This window comes from Habropoda laboriosa, unplaced genomic scaffold (assembly GCF_001263275.1).
Source record: "Habropoda laboriosa isolate 0110345459 unplaced genomic scaffold, ASM126327v1 scaffold2, whole genome shotgun sequence".
NCBI classification, from domain to species: domain Eukaryota; kingdom Metazoa; phylum Arthropoda; class Insecta; order Hymenoptera; family Apidae; genus Habropoda; species Habropoda laboriosa.
The window spans coordinates 3,929,650-3,944,795 of record NW_017100190.1 but is presented as its reverse complement, the minus strand read 5'-3'; the positions used below and the strand labels follow the sequence as shown (position 1 = coordinate 3,944,795).

Here is a 15,146-nt window from a genome sequence, read left to right as displayed (position 1 = left end):
CATAAGCTGATATAATGCGAAGAGTCATTCGTGCTTCGAAGATGGTAATGCGGTATCATAAATAACTTCATTTAGAGATTGTGATAAGTATAAATTCGTGTACACAATGTATATAAGAAATAAAACAGTTCCCAAAAAATGAGAATACTTAAACAAATTTTTTAATATCTGATTCATTGTTTCTTTTCAATAAATTTATACCACAATTGCAACAAAATATTATCGAGTTAATTCTAATTACTACTTGCTGCTATTTTTTATACAGTTAAATTAGAGACATTTAGAATATTATTGTAATTACTTAAGAATGAGAGGGGTAATTTAACGAACTTAATCGGTAATGCAGATTTTGCATTGCGAACATGGCAACAAGTTAAGCCACGTCTTAATATTGCTACCAATGTAGTTAGAAATCAACTATATTTTTCATTTTTCAGTAGTGTTGCGCATAAAAGAATAAGTTTTATACGTAAAGTAAGAAAGACGTTTCAGGCGCAGTGGATCTTTTTATTAGTTCTTATGTTTAAGTAAATGGGGATAATTAATGTATCGCACCTAGGAAATTTTTGCAATGTAATTCATGTATGGCTACATTGCATTGTAATATAGTACATGAAGTTGGCACAAAATGGATGCTGCTTGCAAATACTTCAATTTCAATTAAACATCGATTTACAAAATGGGAAACCAATTAGTCGGTATCGCGCCTAGTCAAATATTTCCAGTAGAACACTATTTGACGGACCATAGTGACTTATTATTTGATGTAAAGTGAGTACTACGATCCAAAATTGTGAAAGTGGTCTTACCTTTTATACCAACCTATGTTCTGTTAAACTTTCGCTCAACATATTCAATGTATATTAAAATATTTTAGTAGCACCTATTTGCATAAAAAGAATATTATACTGTCATTTGTTTCATGTAGATCTAAATTATTGTACATAAAAACTGAATTATATAAAATACATATGAGTTCTATTCATGTACTTTTGTTATTAACAATCATTCTTTACGTATCTGCAGTTTAGGAAGTACTAGATTTTTTAAAGTGGCACGAGCCAGGAGCCAAGAGGGTCTTATAGTAGTTAAAGTTTTTGCTATTCATGATCCTACACTTCCTCTATCTGCTTATAAAGAAAAGCTTGAAGAAATTAGGTCTAAACTAGCATCTGCTGTAAATTGCCTACCTTTTCAAAGAATGATTGTGAGTACTTTTGCTTAATATTCATGTTGTGTGATTTATTATGGATTGCCTTATAATTATATATTTATATTAGCTCACAGAAAAAGCAGGATCAATAATGAGGGAATATGTGAAATATTCCCTTTATGATAGAATTAGTACCAGGCCATTTTTAACTAGCATAGAAAAAAAGTGGATTACATTTCAAGTCTTATATGCCTTACACCAAGCTCATAAGGTGAGATAATATTTAATGGATCGTAAATATTCAGTTGTATTATTGGAAATTTTTACATTAGACAGTTATTTCATATGTAAGTTAGTCATGTTATAGAGTTCCAATTCTTTATTCCTTGAAAACCAATTCTTAGCTGTTAAAAGGACATATTAAAATGCTTCTCACTGTTGATACAGTTGATATACAGCTTTGTATAAAAAGAAATTAAAATATCACTTCTCATTTGACTATAGTTTGGAGTCTGCCATGGTGACATAAAGTTAGAAAACATTATGATAACCAGTTGGAACTGGATCTTACTCACAGACTTTGCAAGTTTTAAACCGACTTATTTACCTGAAGATAATCCTGCTGATTTTTCATATTTTTTTGACACATCCAGAAGAAGGTACATAAGTGAATAATACATTCTCTAATAATCATAGTTATTATGGTAAATTGTTTTGTTTCAACATTTCAGAACATGTTATATAGCTCCAGAACGGTTTGTGAAAACATTATCTTCAGAATTAAGCAATACATTGTTACTATCAGAACAAGAGCTAAAAACTGGTGACTTGCACCCAATGATGGATATTTTTTCTGCAGGCTGTGCTTTAACAGAATTGTATAATGAAGGACACCCACCATTTGACTTTTCTCAACTACTAGGTGCGTGTAATATATGTACAAATTGTATATAAACTATTTATGTGATATTACTCTAAACAAATATTTAAAAACTATTTTGTTATAATGTATTAAGCATATAGAAACAGTGAATATTCAGTGAGCAAGCATTTGGATACAATAGAAGATTTAGGAATACGCGAATTGCTTGCATCTATGTTAGAAAGGAATCCAGCAAATAGAAAAAGTGCTGAAATTTACTTAGCTCAAGCTCGTGGCACAGTATTTCCGGAATACTTTTATTCATTTTTACAATCATATATGCTTATTTTCCTTGCTGCTCCAATTTTATCACCTGATGAAAAAATAAACAGACTTAAAAAAGATATTGGCAATATTATTAATATTTTAAAAGCAGAAGAATGTGGAAAAATGAAAAATGACTTAAAAAACGTAGAAACCATGAAAAGTAGCCAGTTTGAAAACAATGTAGAATCAACTAAGGATGATTCTGGTCACAGTGAAGAAAATACTATTGTAGAAGTTGATAGTGATCAAAGTTTTGATAAAAGTGATCTGAATCAAATTGATACAAGAAGTGTTTCAATTCAAGATAATAAGTGTGATAATCAAACAGATCAACAATCAGAATCTAAACTACCTGAGGATCAAAAACAAAAACTAGATTTAGAAAGTGAGAAAAAGGCTTTAACTCCAGAACCTCTTGAAGGATTAGTTATTATAACTCAGCTCGTCACTTCGTGTATACGAGGTTTACATCACTCTCAATCTAAATTGCAAAGTTTAGAAATATTACTCGAACTTGCTGAAAACACATCAGATGAAACAATATTAGATCGGATTTTGCCTTATATTGTAAGTATTTTAAGAGGCAGTGTACATAATCCTAATAGTATTAACGAAATTTATCTAATATGTTGTGCAGTTTCATTTAGTTCATGATCCTGCTGCACGAGTCCGAGTATCAGCCATACATACTTTGACAAAATGTTTACATCTTGTAAAATCAATTCCACCTTCAGATGTAAACATTTTTCCAGAGTATATTCTACCCGGTTTATCACATATCACTCAAGATGAAGCAGTGATTGTTAGAGCTGCCTACGCGGAAAATATTGCACATTTGGCACACATTGCATTACGTTATTTAGAAAATGCTCATTTATCTAACTTAGGTAACAAGGAAGGTCCAAAGCCAAGTTATGATAACGAGCTTCAAACGTTACATGAAATGGTAATTAATTAAAGTATTTGTAATGGTTAGTGTATGCTATACACTAAAATGTGTAATATTATTAGGTGCAACAATCTGTGTCCATGTTATTAACAGATCCTCAGAATTTGGTAAAACAAACGTTAATGGAAAGTGGAATAAATAAACTCTGCGTATTTTTTGGTAAACACAAAGCTAATGACATTCTACTTAGTCATGTTATTACTTTTTTAAATGACAAAGAAGATAAAGAATTAAGAGGTTCTTTTTTTGAATGTATTGTTGGTGTGGCTGCTTATGTTGGGTATCATAGTAGTCCTATTCTTATGCCTCTCCTTCAGCAAGGATTAGCAGATCCTGAGGAATTTGTAATAACAAAAGCTATTAACACCATGGCAACTCTTACAGAACTAGGTCTCTTAAACAAGTCTGCTCTGTATCAACTTTTGCACGAGACTATGGTCTTTCTAGTAAGTTGTATTTCATCAATTTTGATAATTAAAAGACGGGAGTACTTTATTTTTTTAAATATCTGGTACTTAAAATCTTTTATAGGTGCATCCAAATTTATGGATAAGACATGCGACTGTTGGTTTCATATCTGCTGCAGCAAGAATGCTTAACTTAGTAGATGTTCAATGCAAAGTTCAATCAATGATACAGCCGTATTTAAAGCACCCATTAATTCAAATAGAAAAAGAAATTTTATTATTAGAGGCCTTGGTATCTCCCATACCAACAATTGTTTACACTTCTGTTCTAAAATATAACGATATAGGAGAATTGTTTCAAGTTCTCGAACAAAGGCAAGCAGCGCGAGCTAAAGCTGCGACGGGAATAGTACCACAGTATAATGAAATAAGTATTTCATTACAAAATGTAAGTTATAAATTCTGTTGATAAAAATATGCTACAATTATCGGGAAACGTAGACAAAGTGGTTTTAGCTTTTCAGACGATTAAGTTCAGAATCAATGACTGACACTGTTGAAGATCAGTTATTAGTCATGAAACCACATTTAATGAAGATCAATAAGTATCGCAGTGCGATGGATGCGAAACAGAACACAATGAAATCAGTGGACGGGAAATTAGAATTGAGTACTATGAAAGATAGAATACGACATCATATAGTAATATTATATCCCGACACAAAAACTGACCTAGGTCTTCCACCATTTAAACGATTAGATCGTAGAACGTCCGATAGTGTTGGCACATATGCAGCGATGAATCAAGAGTGGCGTACGATGTTTGCAGCTCAAGATAATATTCAAGTAATTAAAAGCATAAGTTATATTCATTAGAAAAGTTTTATAAAGTAGTAATAAATTTTTCATTATGTCATAGCATACTGTTAAAATTTCGGATATGACAGGAAGTAGTGGAAGTCCTAATCAAAGTTTACATGGAGGGGATATTCATTTATCACCACAACATAGTTTGTCTGATATGAACAGCATAAATGATCACTCTCTTCACGAGCGATCATATATTCAATGTATGTTTCTTGAAAATGTTCTTTTAGATTGATCTATTTTTTTACAAGAAAAAGATATAGCTCGGTATAATTTTTCAGACAGATGTGCACCTTGTAGATTAGAAGTACGACAATTAACATATAGAAAGCAAGAACAACATGCTGCAGCATTGAGAGCACAGCATTGGTCTGATAATATTGCATGGCAAACTGGTAATGAACAATTATAAAAAATATACTTTATAGATGTAATATTGGCGTATTTTCTAAGTATTTGTGATCTAAAAAGGTTCAAGATTATTGCCCAGCGGATGGAGTCCTCGAGGAATACCAGTTGCACATCTTCACGAACACAGAGCTGCTGTAAATAGGTTAGTTTCTATACCAGACACTAGTTTATTTGCCAGTAGCTCTGCTGATGGATGCATCAAAATATGGGATGCTAGCAAAATGGAAGGTCGAAACATTGCTAATCGTTCTAGGTATATTTTTAAAATTTTCTTTATACGTATATTATTATTTTAAGTATAATACATTTCACATTTTCATTCTATTAGGCAAACTTATATGCATAGGGGTGGACCCCTAGTTGGTTTAGCGGTATGCGATCAGGGACAATCATTAGCAAGTTCTGCGAGCCAATCAGGCACAGTATTTGTTTTACGTATCGAATCAAATTCTAGTAAAATGAGTGTTCTTGGTACTAGACAATTAGATCTTCAGGTGCTTATAAGTTACTTATTTTTTATATTTAAATATTTAGATAAATCAATGTTACATTCTCGAAATATTTCATTTAGGAAGAAGGATGCGCAGTTGATTTACAGTATTTAGATTCCGGTTCACAATCGGTTCTTGTATATGCGTCATTATACGGTTCATTAGTAGGATGGGACTTAAGGTGTCCTGGTACAACATGGCGTTTAGAAAATGACTTAAAACATGGAGTAATTACGTCGTTTTGCGTAAACAATTATCAACAATGGTTGACTCTTGGTACAAGTTCCGGCGTTCACACATGTTGGGACCTGCGGTTCCAATTACCGATAACCAGTATTAAACATCCTCACAGTAAATTTACAAATCTTTTAACTTTACATAAAACAAGCCATCTCAAATCACCTTTAAACTTTATAAAGTGTTTTTGACGTTAGATGCAAGAGTGAGGAAGGTAATCACTCATCCTACAGAACATTCGTGGATTATTTCGGCTGTGCAAGGAAACAACGAAATTTCAATGTGGAATCTTGAAACTGATTTTCGACAAACGGTTCTATGGGCGTCGAAGGCACCTCCGCTTAGTCATTCACAAGGTGGTCACAGTGTATGTGCAATGTATTCTGGGTGCATTGACCGTTCAGGTTTCCTATTAGCTGGCGGCACTGACATGAGGTTGCGTTTTTGGGACTTAAATACACCCAACGAGTCACATATCGCACTGCCTGCAGCTAACGATGTTACTTCTCCGAATTCGTTCGCATATGAGTTAGTACTTATGATAATATTTACTTAAAATAACACAATTTACATCACGATTGACATAATGTGATGTGCATACGCGTTTTATCATTTTACAGACAACGTTTAATAGATGGAACTAATGTAGTACTAGAAGTCTTAGCCAGTGGTGGTCCTACTCCATCATCCGGAGGAAATAGTGCTGTTAGAACGAGCAATTCCGAAGAAGGTGGTCAGGGTCCTGAAACTCCACCATCTGGTCACCATGACACGATTTCCGCCGTAGCTATGTCGAACACGTGTATCCTTACTGGTAGTACAGATGGATTGATACAAGTTTGGAAATGATTGTTTTCTCTTCTGTCATGACATGTTCCAAAATTGCACACGGTGTACAAATTTTTCTAATGTATCACAGATTTATTCTGGGAGAAAACAATTTCGGGTTGGACATCGAGATTTTTTATGGTTGTACTCGCGTGCTACAGTAACTCTGTGATTTTTATTTGTACATAATATGTAACACACACACACACGCGCGCGCGCGCACACACGCATAGGAGAAAGAGCCTGTTGTACTGTAATATATATATATATATATTAAGATGGCAAATTAATAATACTTAGTTTTAGACAACGTGATGGTAACGAGTAATCGTGCGGACATGATACAAATGAAGACGTACTAAAGCGTACGATTAATGTACAAAAAAACAAAAAATGAAGGAATCGTAAAAACAAATTATCCCTTGATACATAATTTATACTGGCAGCTATATACGACTGCGTACTTTTATGATATTAGTCCAATAGAGTAAAAACTTGTATACCGACTGAAATACTCATAATCAGCGGATATCTTCGTATTCCCTGACATTGTTACAATAAATTCATATTTTTAACGCATTTTCATAGTCCAATTATTCAATCGTGCGTACTTTCGATGAATTTCCTTGATCACCAAGGACAAACCGGTGATGAGGGATAGGGAACCCTACCCGGAAACGTGTAAGGATCAGGATTTATCACTCTGCAGATCTCCTTCCACCTATTATTCCCCGTTTTTCCCTGCCGTCGATTCTCATAATCAGAACTTTGATAATTATAGGGTTTTTTGCCGTAAAAAATGTTGAACCACGGGGCTGCAGACACAGTAGCGATCAGCAATAAAAACAAGAATAATATCTTCATCTTATCTAGAGTTATTTCAAAATTCGCCACTTTAAAAATCAGCAAACACCTGAAAGTAATATAAATCAACGAATGTACTAATTTTATGTTAAACAACCGGATGACAAGCTATTATCACATGTATTTTACCGTTTCGTATTTTTACTTTCGAACTTCACACTTTCTGAACAAACTGATTATAGCGACACTTCTCTCCCTTTAACTTCTACTTCACTGTCCGAATATGATCAACTGAACCGGCAAGAATTTGTTTTTACGCAAATATCCGGCCACTCACAATTTTCCTTTTCTTTTTTTTCGACAGACTTACGAAAGAGTTTCAACTGTACTGTAACAAGTACATTCTCGCAATGGAGAGATGCTGGATGCTTACTGCTGTTTTATACACCAACACTACCCTACCGCTCGGGAAAAAAAATGAGCTTGTAAACACGTACATAACTATCACTAATTGATTCATATCATTCCGAGAATGTACACTTTAGATCCACGTTCGAAATCTTATACGTATTTTTATACGTAGAGCAATTCACATCACTTTATCCATATGAATTCATCTTTTCGTCAAAAAAGGAATAATATTTCACTTAACACGTACTCTTTTTAATGTTTTATCCAAAAAAATGTAAAAATGAAGAATTTTTTTTTTTGTAATGTCGACACTGTCTATCGAAAGTGTCATTTTTAACTGATCAATTAAGATCATTTTGTGATACACGTATGCAAAACGCCGTGCGGAACCGGCGTCTCTCCGTCGCATTGAACTTGGGGAATACCCTATCTACATATTGTCTGATGCGAATTAAAGCAGACTTTTCATTCACGACGCGTACATTTTTTGTATTCTGTCCGTGTAGAAATTCTGTCACAAGAAAACACACGGTAATATAAGGGATGTCGACTTAATTATAGCTACTCATTTACTTGGAATGTCGGTACGCAGTAATTGCAATCTCATGTTTATACAATCACGTGCATTTACCATTAAATCACCATTATAAAAGAATCTTCGATCGGTACGATCGATCTGTCTCTCCGTTATTTCCTCTTCTCGTTACGTTCATCTCTTTGTTTCATTTCTGAAGATGCTGCAAAATTGTCACGAATTCATTCACAAAACCTTCGCGTAAGTACTACTAATGTTGTTGATCACGACCTAACCCAATGATCTTATGTCAAGGTTGACGTTCTTGATATACTATCAATTAGAATAAATCAAAATTCTTATATACATACATAATATCTTCATGACATTTCAATGCCCATTTCATTTCAATGACAATGTCTACTTCAAAGTCCATTTAAGAAGGAATAACAATCATTTTTCCCTGTAAGTATACAAAATAAATGTATGCGTGTAGTTTGAGTGATACAACGTGGTCCATAAGCAGAAAGAACAAATTTTCAAAATCTGAAAGAAAAATATTGAAATGTTAATTAGAAAAAAGTTATTAAATTTTTAAATTGTAAAATTGCTTATGAGCCACCCGGTATTTCATATAGTTGCACTATAGAAGAAAATTACTATATTACAGCTTGTATCTGATAAGTCACGAAATAGTAGAGGCAGGTTGCGCATAATCACACTTATTAAGGTTCACTATGACTAGCCGTTACTATTTCCTATTACCGTAATAGCTGGTTTCCAGGCTGTCGAACTATTAATAGCATTTGGCAGAGAAAGTACACTCTGTAGATTCTCGTGAAGGGGTTTGCGGTCCTCGAATAATTTTCTCGACTTTTAACGGTTCTGATCGCTACACAACTTTCGCAACTTGTAGTCGATTTTCGAGTTTAAACCGAACGATAAGGGAATACGGGTCACGGTCAACTGGATCTAATTACGTCAATTTAGTTTTGATAAAATGTTTAATTAGGGAAACTCTATTCTTATATAATACTGCACCTTTGTATTTCCGCTTTGAAAATTCCGTTTTGCCGAAAGGAAATAAAAATTCAGATGCGGATAAATGAATCACCAAACGTGGGAGTTGAGTAAAATAAAATATATTTTACGCATGTTCATCCATTTAGTATTCCCCGCGATACACGCGGATGGAAACAGATGAATAAGAAGTGATTTCTATAATAAGACATTGGTAGAAGAATAGGATACGTCAGACGATATTTTATACACGCTTCTTCCTAGTAAATAAATAATTTCTTTGTCTCGTTTAAAATGAAAGATGAACATGATTTTTGTTTCGAATGAAAATTCTTGAAAACAATGTATTGCTGTGGTACGATAAGAACTGGAATAAGATATTGTTTTCTTCACACTCCAAGTTTATAGCTACTAAGATGGTAAATTGTCTAAATATTTTGAATAGCAGTTTCCTTGAAACTGTTTCTCGAAGTCTGCTGCACTACGTCAGTTCTCCTTTACTTCTGATTGAGAAAGCTTCTGCATTTCGGTATTCCCGAAAATCTAACCGATCGCGCAAATTTTTCGTTCCTTCCGTTGATATCGAAGCGACCAAGGATGACGGCACCTAAGTAATACATCTTTTTTTTATTCTGAAGTAAACAGAACTCTTTTTTCACTGCAAGCGTTTTTTTCCATCCTAGAAATTTTTAACGATTGAAATCGTGCCACGATAATGTCCAATAGCTTCAATATCGATGATAAGAGTAACCAGAATATTCTAAATCGCGTAAGCATCTCGCTAAAAATGCATCGAAGCTTTAAGAAAGTGAAGAGGAGCATCCAAAAGATAACTGGTATGTCGGTAAAAAAAGAAATTCGAACTCGCAATAGAAAAATTGCAACACTAAATCACTGACCCGACGTAAAACGAAATCGCAAAATCGTTTCGATTTACCGCACCGCGGTAACTGCTATCCTCTTGTACATATCGATACATAAAATATTATCGATCGTTTTAACGGAACAGAAAAATTATCGTACAAAAGTATTTTCAATACTTTTAGAAACTTCGACGAGTGTTCAACCTCACTGCGTTTTCGTAGAGAACATGCAAGATGATGAGAAACAACCGCCGTATATATTTCCGGAACGACTTTCCTCTTTAACGTGCCAAACTGGATTCTCGAAGGATGAGATACGAAAGCTGTATCGCGCTTTTAAGCAACATTGTCCGAGAGGAGCCGTGACTACGAACGATCTAAAACCAGCTTACGCAAAATTATTTCCGTTAGGAGACCCAGCGAAGTACACGCAAATCGTTTTCAACACCTTCGATAAGGACAGGGATGGTATCGTCAGTTTCGGGGACCTTCTCACTGAAATATCATTGATTGCCAATGGTGACGTCGATGAAAAGCTCTCCTGGATCTTCAGGTGATTATTTAATCAGATCACGTTGTTCGTAACGCGTTTAATGGTACTTTCTACTCTTGCTTCCCATTAGGTTTTACGACCTGAACGGAGACGGTTATATCACAAGAAAAGAAATGTTGGTCATAATATCCGCAATTTATGAGATGCTACATAACGGGCAAACCATTCAGCGAATGGTCAACAGACATGTAGACAAGGTTTTCGAGAAGATGGATGTTGATAAGGACGGTGTTATATCTCAGGAAGAATTTATGAATAGTTGTAAAAATGTACAGTAAATAATATAATTTTTATTAATTTAATTCATAAAACGTAATATAGTGAAATACGAATTGTATGTTTTACAGTAAATTTTTATTTCAGGATATTGTCATTCAAAATCAACTGGCAATATTTAATAAATTTTGGTAATAAAGTTTGCATATGCATTGAGGTTTCTAAGTTGTATTATTTTTAGGAAAAATGCAGAAATTTTTCTATGTCATAAATGTTCTTATTTCCATAATAAAATAGTACAGTTACAAAACACAGCTTTTTCTCGAAGTTAAATAACAAATAACGTGATAAATAAAGGTATTAACAATTCAACCATACTTCAATGGACATTTTTTTTCATGAAAATATGGTCTTTACATTTCAGTGTACAAAAATTTGTACTTTCAGAACAGTCTTTTTTGTAGAATATAAAAGACACAGGCAAGGAAAAATGCAAATGCCAATGCTACTAAAGCTTTATCTGTAACTTCTCTTCTACCATATTTGCCTAAAAGTTTTCCAGATTGAACTATAGCTTGTTGTTGATGTTCTAATTCATCTTTGGTGCTGGTAACTTTATCTGATGATGTTACTGCAAAAGTTTAAAATAATAAATTAGAAATTATATCTTAGTCTTTAAAATGTGTTATAATAGAGCACATACTTAGTGTGTCCAATGTGTCTGCACTTTTTTGAGTTGTTTCAGCTAAATGCCTAGATATACTTAAAAGTTTATCAGACAGTTGACTTGATGAGTTTGCTATACTTTTTTTGTCATGTCTTCTACGAACAACAGCTTGTTGCTCTTCAGGCACAGAGAGTAGTTCTTCTTTAGCAAGTTTATCTATCACACACACACTAACAACATTGGCTTTGCGAAATGCAGCCAAAGAAACATTAAGTTGTTGTTTATAATTATCTACTTCTGCCAATAATTCTGCTTTCTTTTTCTCTGAAGATTCTCTTTCTGCCACTGATGCCAATTTATCTATTGATGATTTTAAAGCTGCTATTTTTGCTCTGCCTTCTGCATTCAACTCGTTGAGCAATTCTAAAGGACCAGTACATTGCAAAATATCCTAAAAAATGTGTATTAGTCACTTAAAAGTAGAAAATAAATGAAAACAAAAGCGCAGCTGTCTTTTATTTAACCTCTAAAGTATATCTTATACACGTAATTACTGTTACATTAAAAATTTCATGAAAATTCATTATTTACTATAACTTTTTTTTATAATAGACATAAACAAATGATGTAATTAATATATTTTACTTATACTATGCCGCATTAGGATAATAATTTATTTAATGCCGCACTGTAGTTCAGGTTATATTGCAATTATTATGAAAAATTTGTATCTTTAATTAATATTTACTTGTATTAAAGCCGTAACTTGAAGGTGATTTTTCACAATATCTTGGTAGATAAGTTCTATTGCATGGTGCCCGGAGTCCATTGGGACACGTGTTTTTTGACAGTTCTTTTATGTGACTTACATATGTTGACTGTAAAATGGAATGTGACTTTAATACTAATTAACACGTGATGCAAAATCGAAGATTTCAAATACTGATAATTTTTTATATGAATATTTCATTAAATTATACAGAATGTATTCAAGCATAGTGTTTTCAATATTGTTTTAATTAAATTTTATAAATGTTAACGTTAAATTAACGTATTTTAAATACTTCTGCACGATTCTGCAACTTTTTATATTTTGTAAATTGTACAGAAAGTAAAACAATTAAAAATGCAATGAGGTTATGTCATAGAATGTATAAGGATGTGAGGTAGTATAATTTATTAATGTACAATTAGAGTATTACACTATTATCATACAACTGGCATTGTTTGTTACAAACACAGTTCCAATTATAAATATAGTGTTAACACCAAAAATGGTGGCATTTTTATTTATAATAGGTAATTTTTTTTAATAAAAACCTAATATTATAATTTAGATTTGAAACAGATTAGTTACAGTCTATGATAGGATAATACTATGTAATGTAACATAGTCATCTTAAATATTCCTAACAATATGAAACGGATACAGTGCTTTTGTTCTATGTGATTCTATGTTACATAAGTCTCTTTAAAATTAACGGAGACCCGAGTTTAACGAAGAGAGTTTATTACAGCAGTTGTAAACTCTGTTGTGGAACTCTGTCCACCTAAATCTTTTGTTAATGTTTTCCCATCATTTAAGACACGATTTAATGCATCCTTAATTTGTTCAGCGTAACGTTTTAAATTCACGTGACGCAAAAGTTTTACAGCACACAGAAGCATGGCAGTAGGATTTGCAACATTTTTACCCACAGCTTCTGAATATGTGTGCCTTGCACCCTGTATGATAAATAAAATTTTGTAATGTTTTATGTATATTTTAAAAGAATTCAATCATTTTTGTATGGTCTACTGAATAATCTTACCGGTTCAAAGACAACACATTCAGGACTGTAACTAGCACCTGCAACCACACCAGCACCACCAACCAGTCCTGATGCAAGATTGTCTACAATATTACCATATAAATTTGGCAGTACCATTACATCAAACTGGTGTGGATTAGACACCATTTGCATTGTACAATTATCCACAATCATTGTTTCAAATGTAATTCTGTAATTACATTAGAAAAGTATCAGTATTATGTTTTAACAATAACCTGTGAAATGAAAGAAATGTTCATAACTACCTAGGATACATTTTAGCAATTTCTTGGCATGACTTTAAAAAGAGACCATCACCAAGTTTCATGATGTTGGCTTTGTGAACACAAGTAACTTTCTTACGATTATGTTTTACTGCATAATCAAATGCAAACTTTGCAATCCTTTGACTTTTAGTGGCAGTTACTATTTTTAAACATTCCACCACACCCTTCACAGATTCATGCTCTAATGCAGAATATTCTCCCTCTGTTTGTTCTCTAATGATAATGCAATCCACATTTTTATGCCGACACTTAACACCAGGTAAAGACTTGACATGGACAACATTTGAATACAAGTCTAAACTTTTACGCAATTTCATGTTTAGTGTTTGTAGCTCCCCGGTATGGGAATGATCTGGTGTTGCTAAAATACCCTATCAAATAAAAACATCATGTAAACTTATATTTTTAGTGTTATCAATTACTAGAACTCTGATTTAAATATTAAATTTAAAAATACCTTTAAGCATACTCTGTTCCTGGCAATACTATTGGATACTTGCTCAAGAGGTGCACTTAGAGTTGGATTTACCTCTGACAAAAAATAAGGTTCAAATTCAACTGGTACATTTGCAGCTTTGAAAACATTTTGAACAGAAACAACTAATTCTGGTCCTACACCATCTCCTGGTATAAGAGTACATTTTATCTTTCCTTCTTGCTCAACTATCTAAAAGAAGAAGTTATATACACACACAGTGATCATTTTGAGAGGATTTTAAAAGGTAGTTCAATACCTACAGTTTCTTGCAGACGTACTGTTCCTACATGTATAGCCCTAACAGCTCCTTTTTGAGCAGTCTGAAAAATAAAAATATTCTAAGCTTGTCCATAAAATTTATAAATCAAGTCAATTGGATACAATTGGGTACAATTGAATGGTAAAAACAAAATCTTTTCCCTAAATATAATTAAATTATAAATATTACGTTGTAAAGCTATATTTATAGCGCTAATGTAGATACGAACGTAACGATTAAATAACACGATTATTGAAGTCGTTTGCTCAATCCGTCTCGTTAATTGAATATAGAATATTTATTTATTTCAATACTTTGCAATTGAAGAGTACTAATGTAATTGTTAAAATTGTATTCTTTGTTAATTAAGAAACTTTCACGTATCTTTGAGAAAAATTATTTTCTATGCAATGTCCTTGCGACAATCGTTGACAGTTTTTGTGAATTAACTGAATAATTCAACAAGATTAGATGATATTTTGATCTCATTGAATTAAAAAAATTGTATTACTTTTACGAAATCAGAGACTTTGTACTTTAATTGAACGCTCTTTACCTGCGAAAATACCTTGCAGATGTTTCTCGCGAGTAAAGCCATTTTCACGATGGACCCTAACTGTCTATCTCACTCTCGCACTTGCATATCAGTAATGTATCAAATCTAAAAATGAACTAGAGCGTTCTTAATCTAATTCCACTAAGAAAAGAAAGCAAATTCCTTTTCAATTGTA

General features: G+C 32.9%; 5 protein-coding genes across 7 annotated transcripts; 3 read left to right on the top strand and 2 right to left on the bottom strand.

The window, feature by feature from the left end:
• The first annotated feature begins 639 nt into the window (after window positions 1–639).
• LOC108579948 (phosphoinositide 3-kinase regulatory subunit 4) lies at window positions 640–4,314 on the top strand. The gene is made up of 11 exons (XM_017943586.1): window positions 640–771; window positions 1,027–1,207; window positions 1,281–1,424; window positions 1,658–1,812; window positions 1,885–2,075; window positions 2,170–2,457; window positions 2,671–2,909; window positions 2,980–3,288; window positions 3,354–3,737; window positions 3,823–4,146; window positions 4,223–4,314. Exons 1-11 carry the CDS (start codon window positions 680–682, stop codon window positions 4,247–4,249), a joined length of 2,334 nt encoding a protein of 777 aa, XP_017799075.1. The 5' UTR covers window positions 640–679; the 3' UTR covers window positions 4,250–4,314.
• Window positions 4,315–5,848: 1,534 nt separating this feature from the next.
• On the top strand, window positions 5,849–6,754 carry LOC108579949 (phosphoinositide 3-kinase regulatory subunit 4-like). Its single transcript, XM_017943587.1, has 2 exons — window positions 5,849–6,232; window positions 6,325–6,754. Exons 1-2 carry the CDS (start codon window positions 5,985–5,987, stop codon window positions 6,551–6,553), a joined length of 477 nt encoding a protein of 158 aa, XP_017799076.1. The 5' UTR covers window positions 5,849–5,984; the 3' UTR covers window positions 6,554–6,754.
• Window positions 6,755–9,981: 3,227 nt separating this feature from the next.
• On the top strand, window positions 9,982–11,108 carry LOC108580139 (neuronal calcium sensor 1-like). The gene is made up of 4 exons (XM_017943806.1): window positions 9,982–10,117; window positions 10,328–10,697; window positions 10,768–10,966; window positions 11,061–11,108. The coding sequence occupies exons 1-4, from the start codon at window positions 9,997–9,999 to the stop codon at window positions 11,106–11,108; spliced, it is 738 nt and encodes a 245-aa protein (XP_017799295.1). The 5' UTR covers window positions 9,982–9,996.
• A 248-nt stretch (window positions 11,109–11,356) lies between these two features.
• Window positions 11,357–12,463, bottom strand: LOC108580111 (vesicle transport protein SEC20). The gene is made up of 3 exons (XM_017943777.1): window positions 12,329–12,463; window positions 11,617–12,031; window positions 11,357–11,544 (listed from the first exon to the last, which is right to left on the bottom strand). The coding sequence occupies exons 1-3, from the start codon at window positions 12,407–12,409 to the stop codon at window positions 11,357–11,359; spliced, it is 684 nt and encodes a 227-aa protein (XP_017799266.1). The 5' UTR covers window positions 12,410–12,463.
• Window positions 12,464–13,017: 554 nt separating this feature from the next.
• LOC108580019 (isocitrate dehydrogenase [NAD] subunit beta, mitochondrial) lies at window positions 13,018–15,039 on the bottom strand. 3 transcript variants are annotated; one of them, XM_017943670.1, is made up of 6 exons: window positions 14,972–15,039; window positions 14,413–14,476; window positions 14,136–14,341; window positions 13,658–14,049; window positions 13,392–13,581; window positions 13,018–13,305 (listed from the first exon to the last, which is right to left on the bottom strand). In XM_017943670.1, exons 1-6 carry the CDS (start codon window positions 15,011–15,013, stop codon window positions 13,075–13,077), a joined length of 1,125 nt encoding a protein of 374 aa, XP_017799159.1. In that variant the 5' UTR covers window positions 15,014–15,039; the 3' UTR covers window positions 13,018–13,074. The 3 variants fall into 3 exon arrangements, with proteins under 3 accessions (XP_017799159.1, XP_017799160.1, XP_017799158.1); XM_017943671.1 differs by having other exon boundaries at window positions 14,136–14,332; XM_017943669.1 differs by having other exon boundaries at window positions 14,136–14,345; window positions 14,417–14,476.
• Window positions 15,040–15,146: the final 107 nt, after the last annotated feature.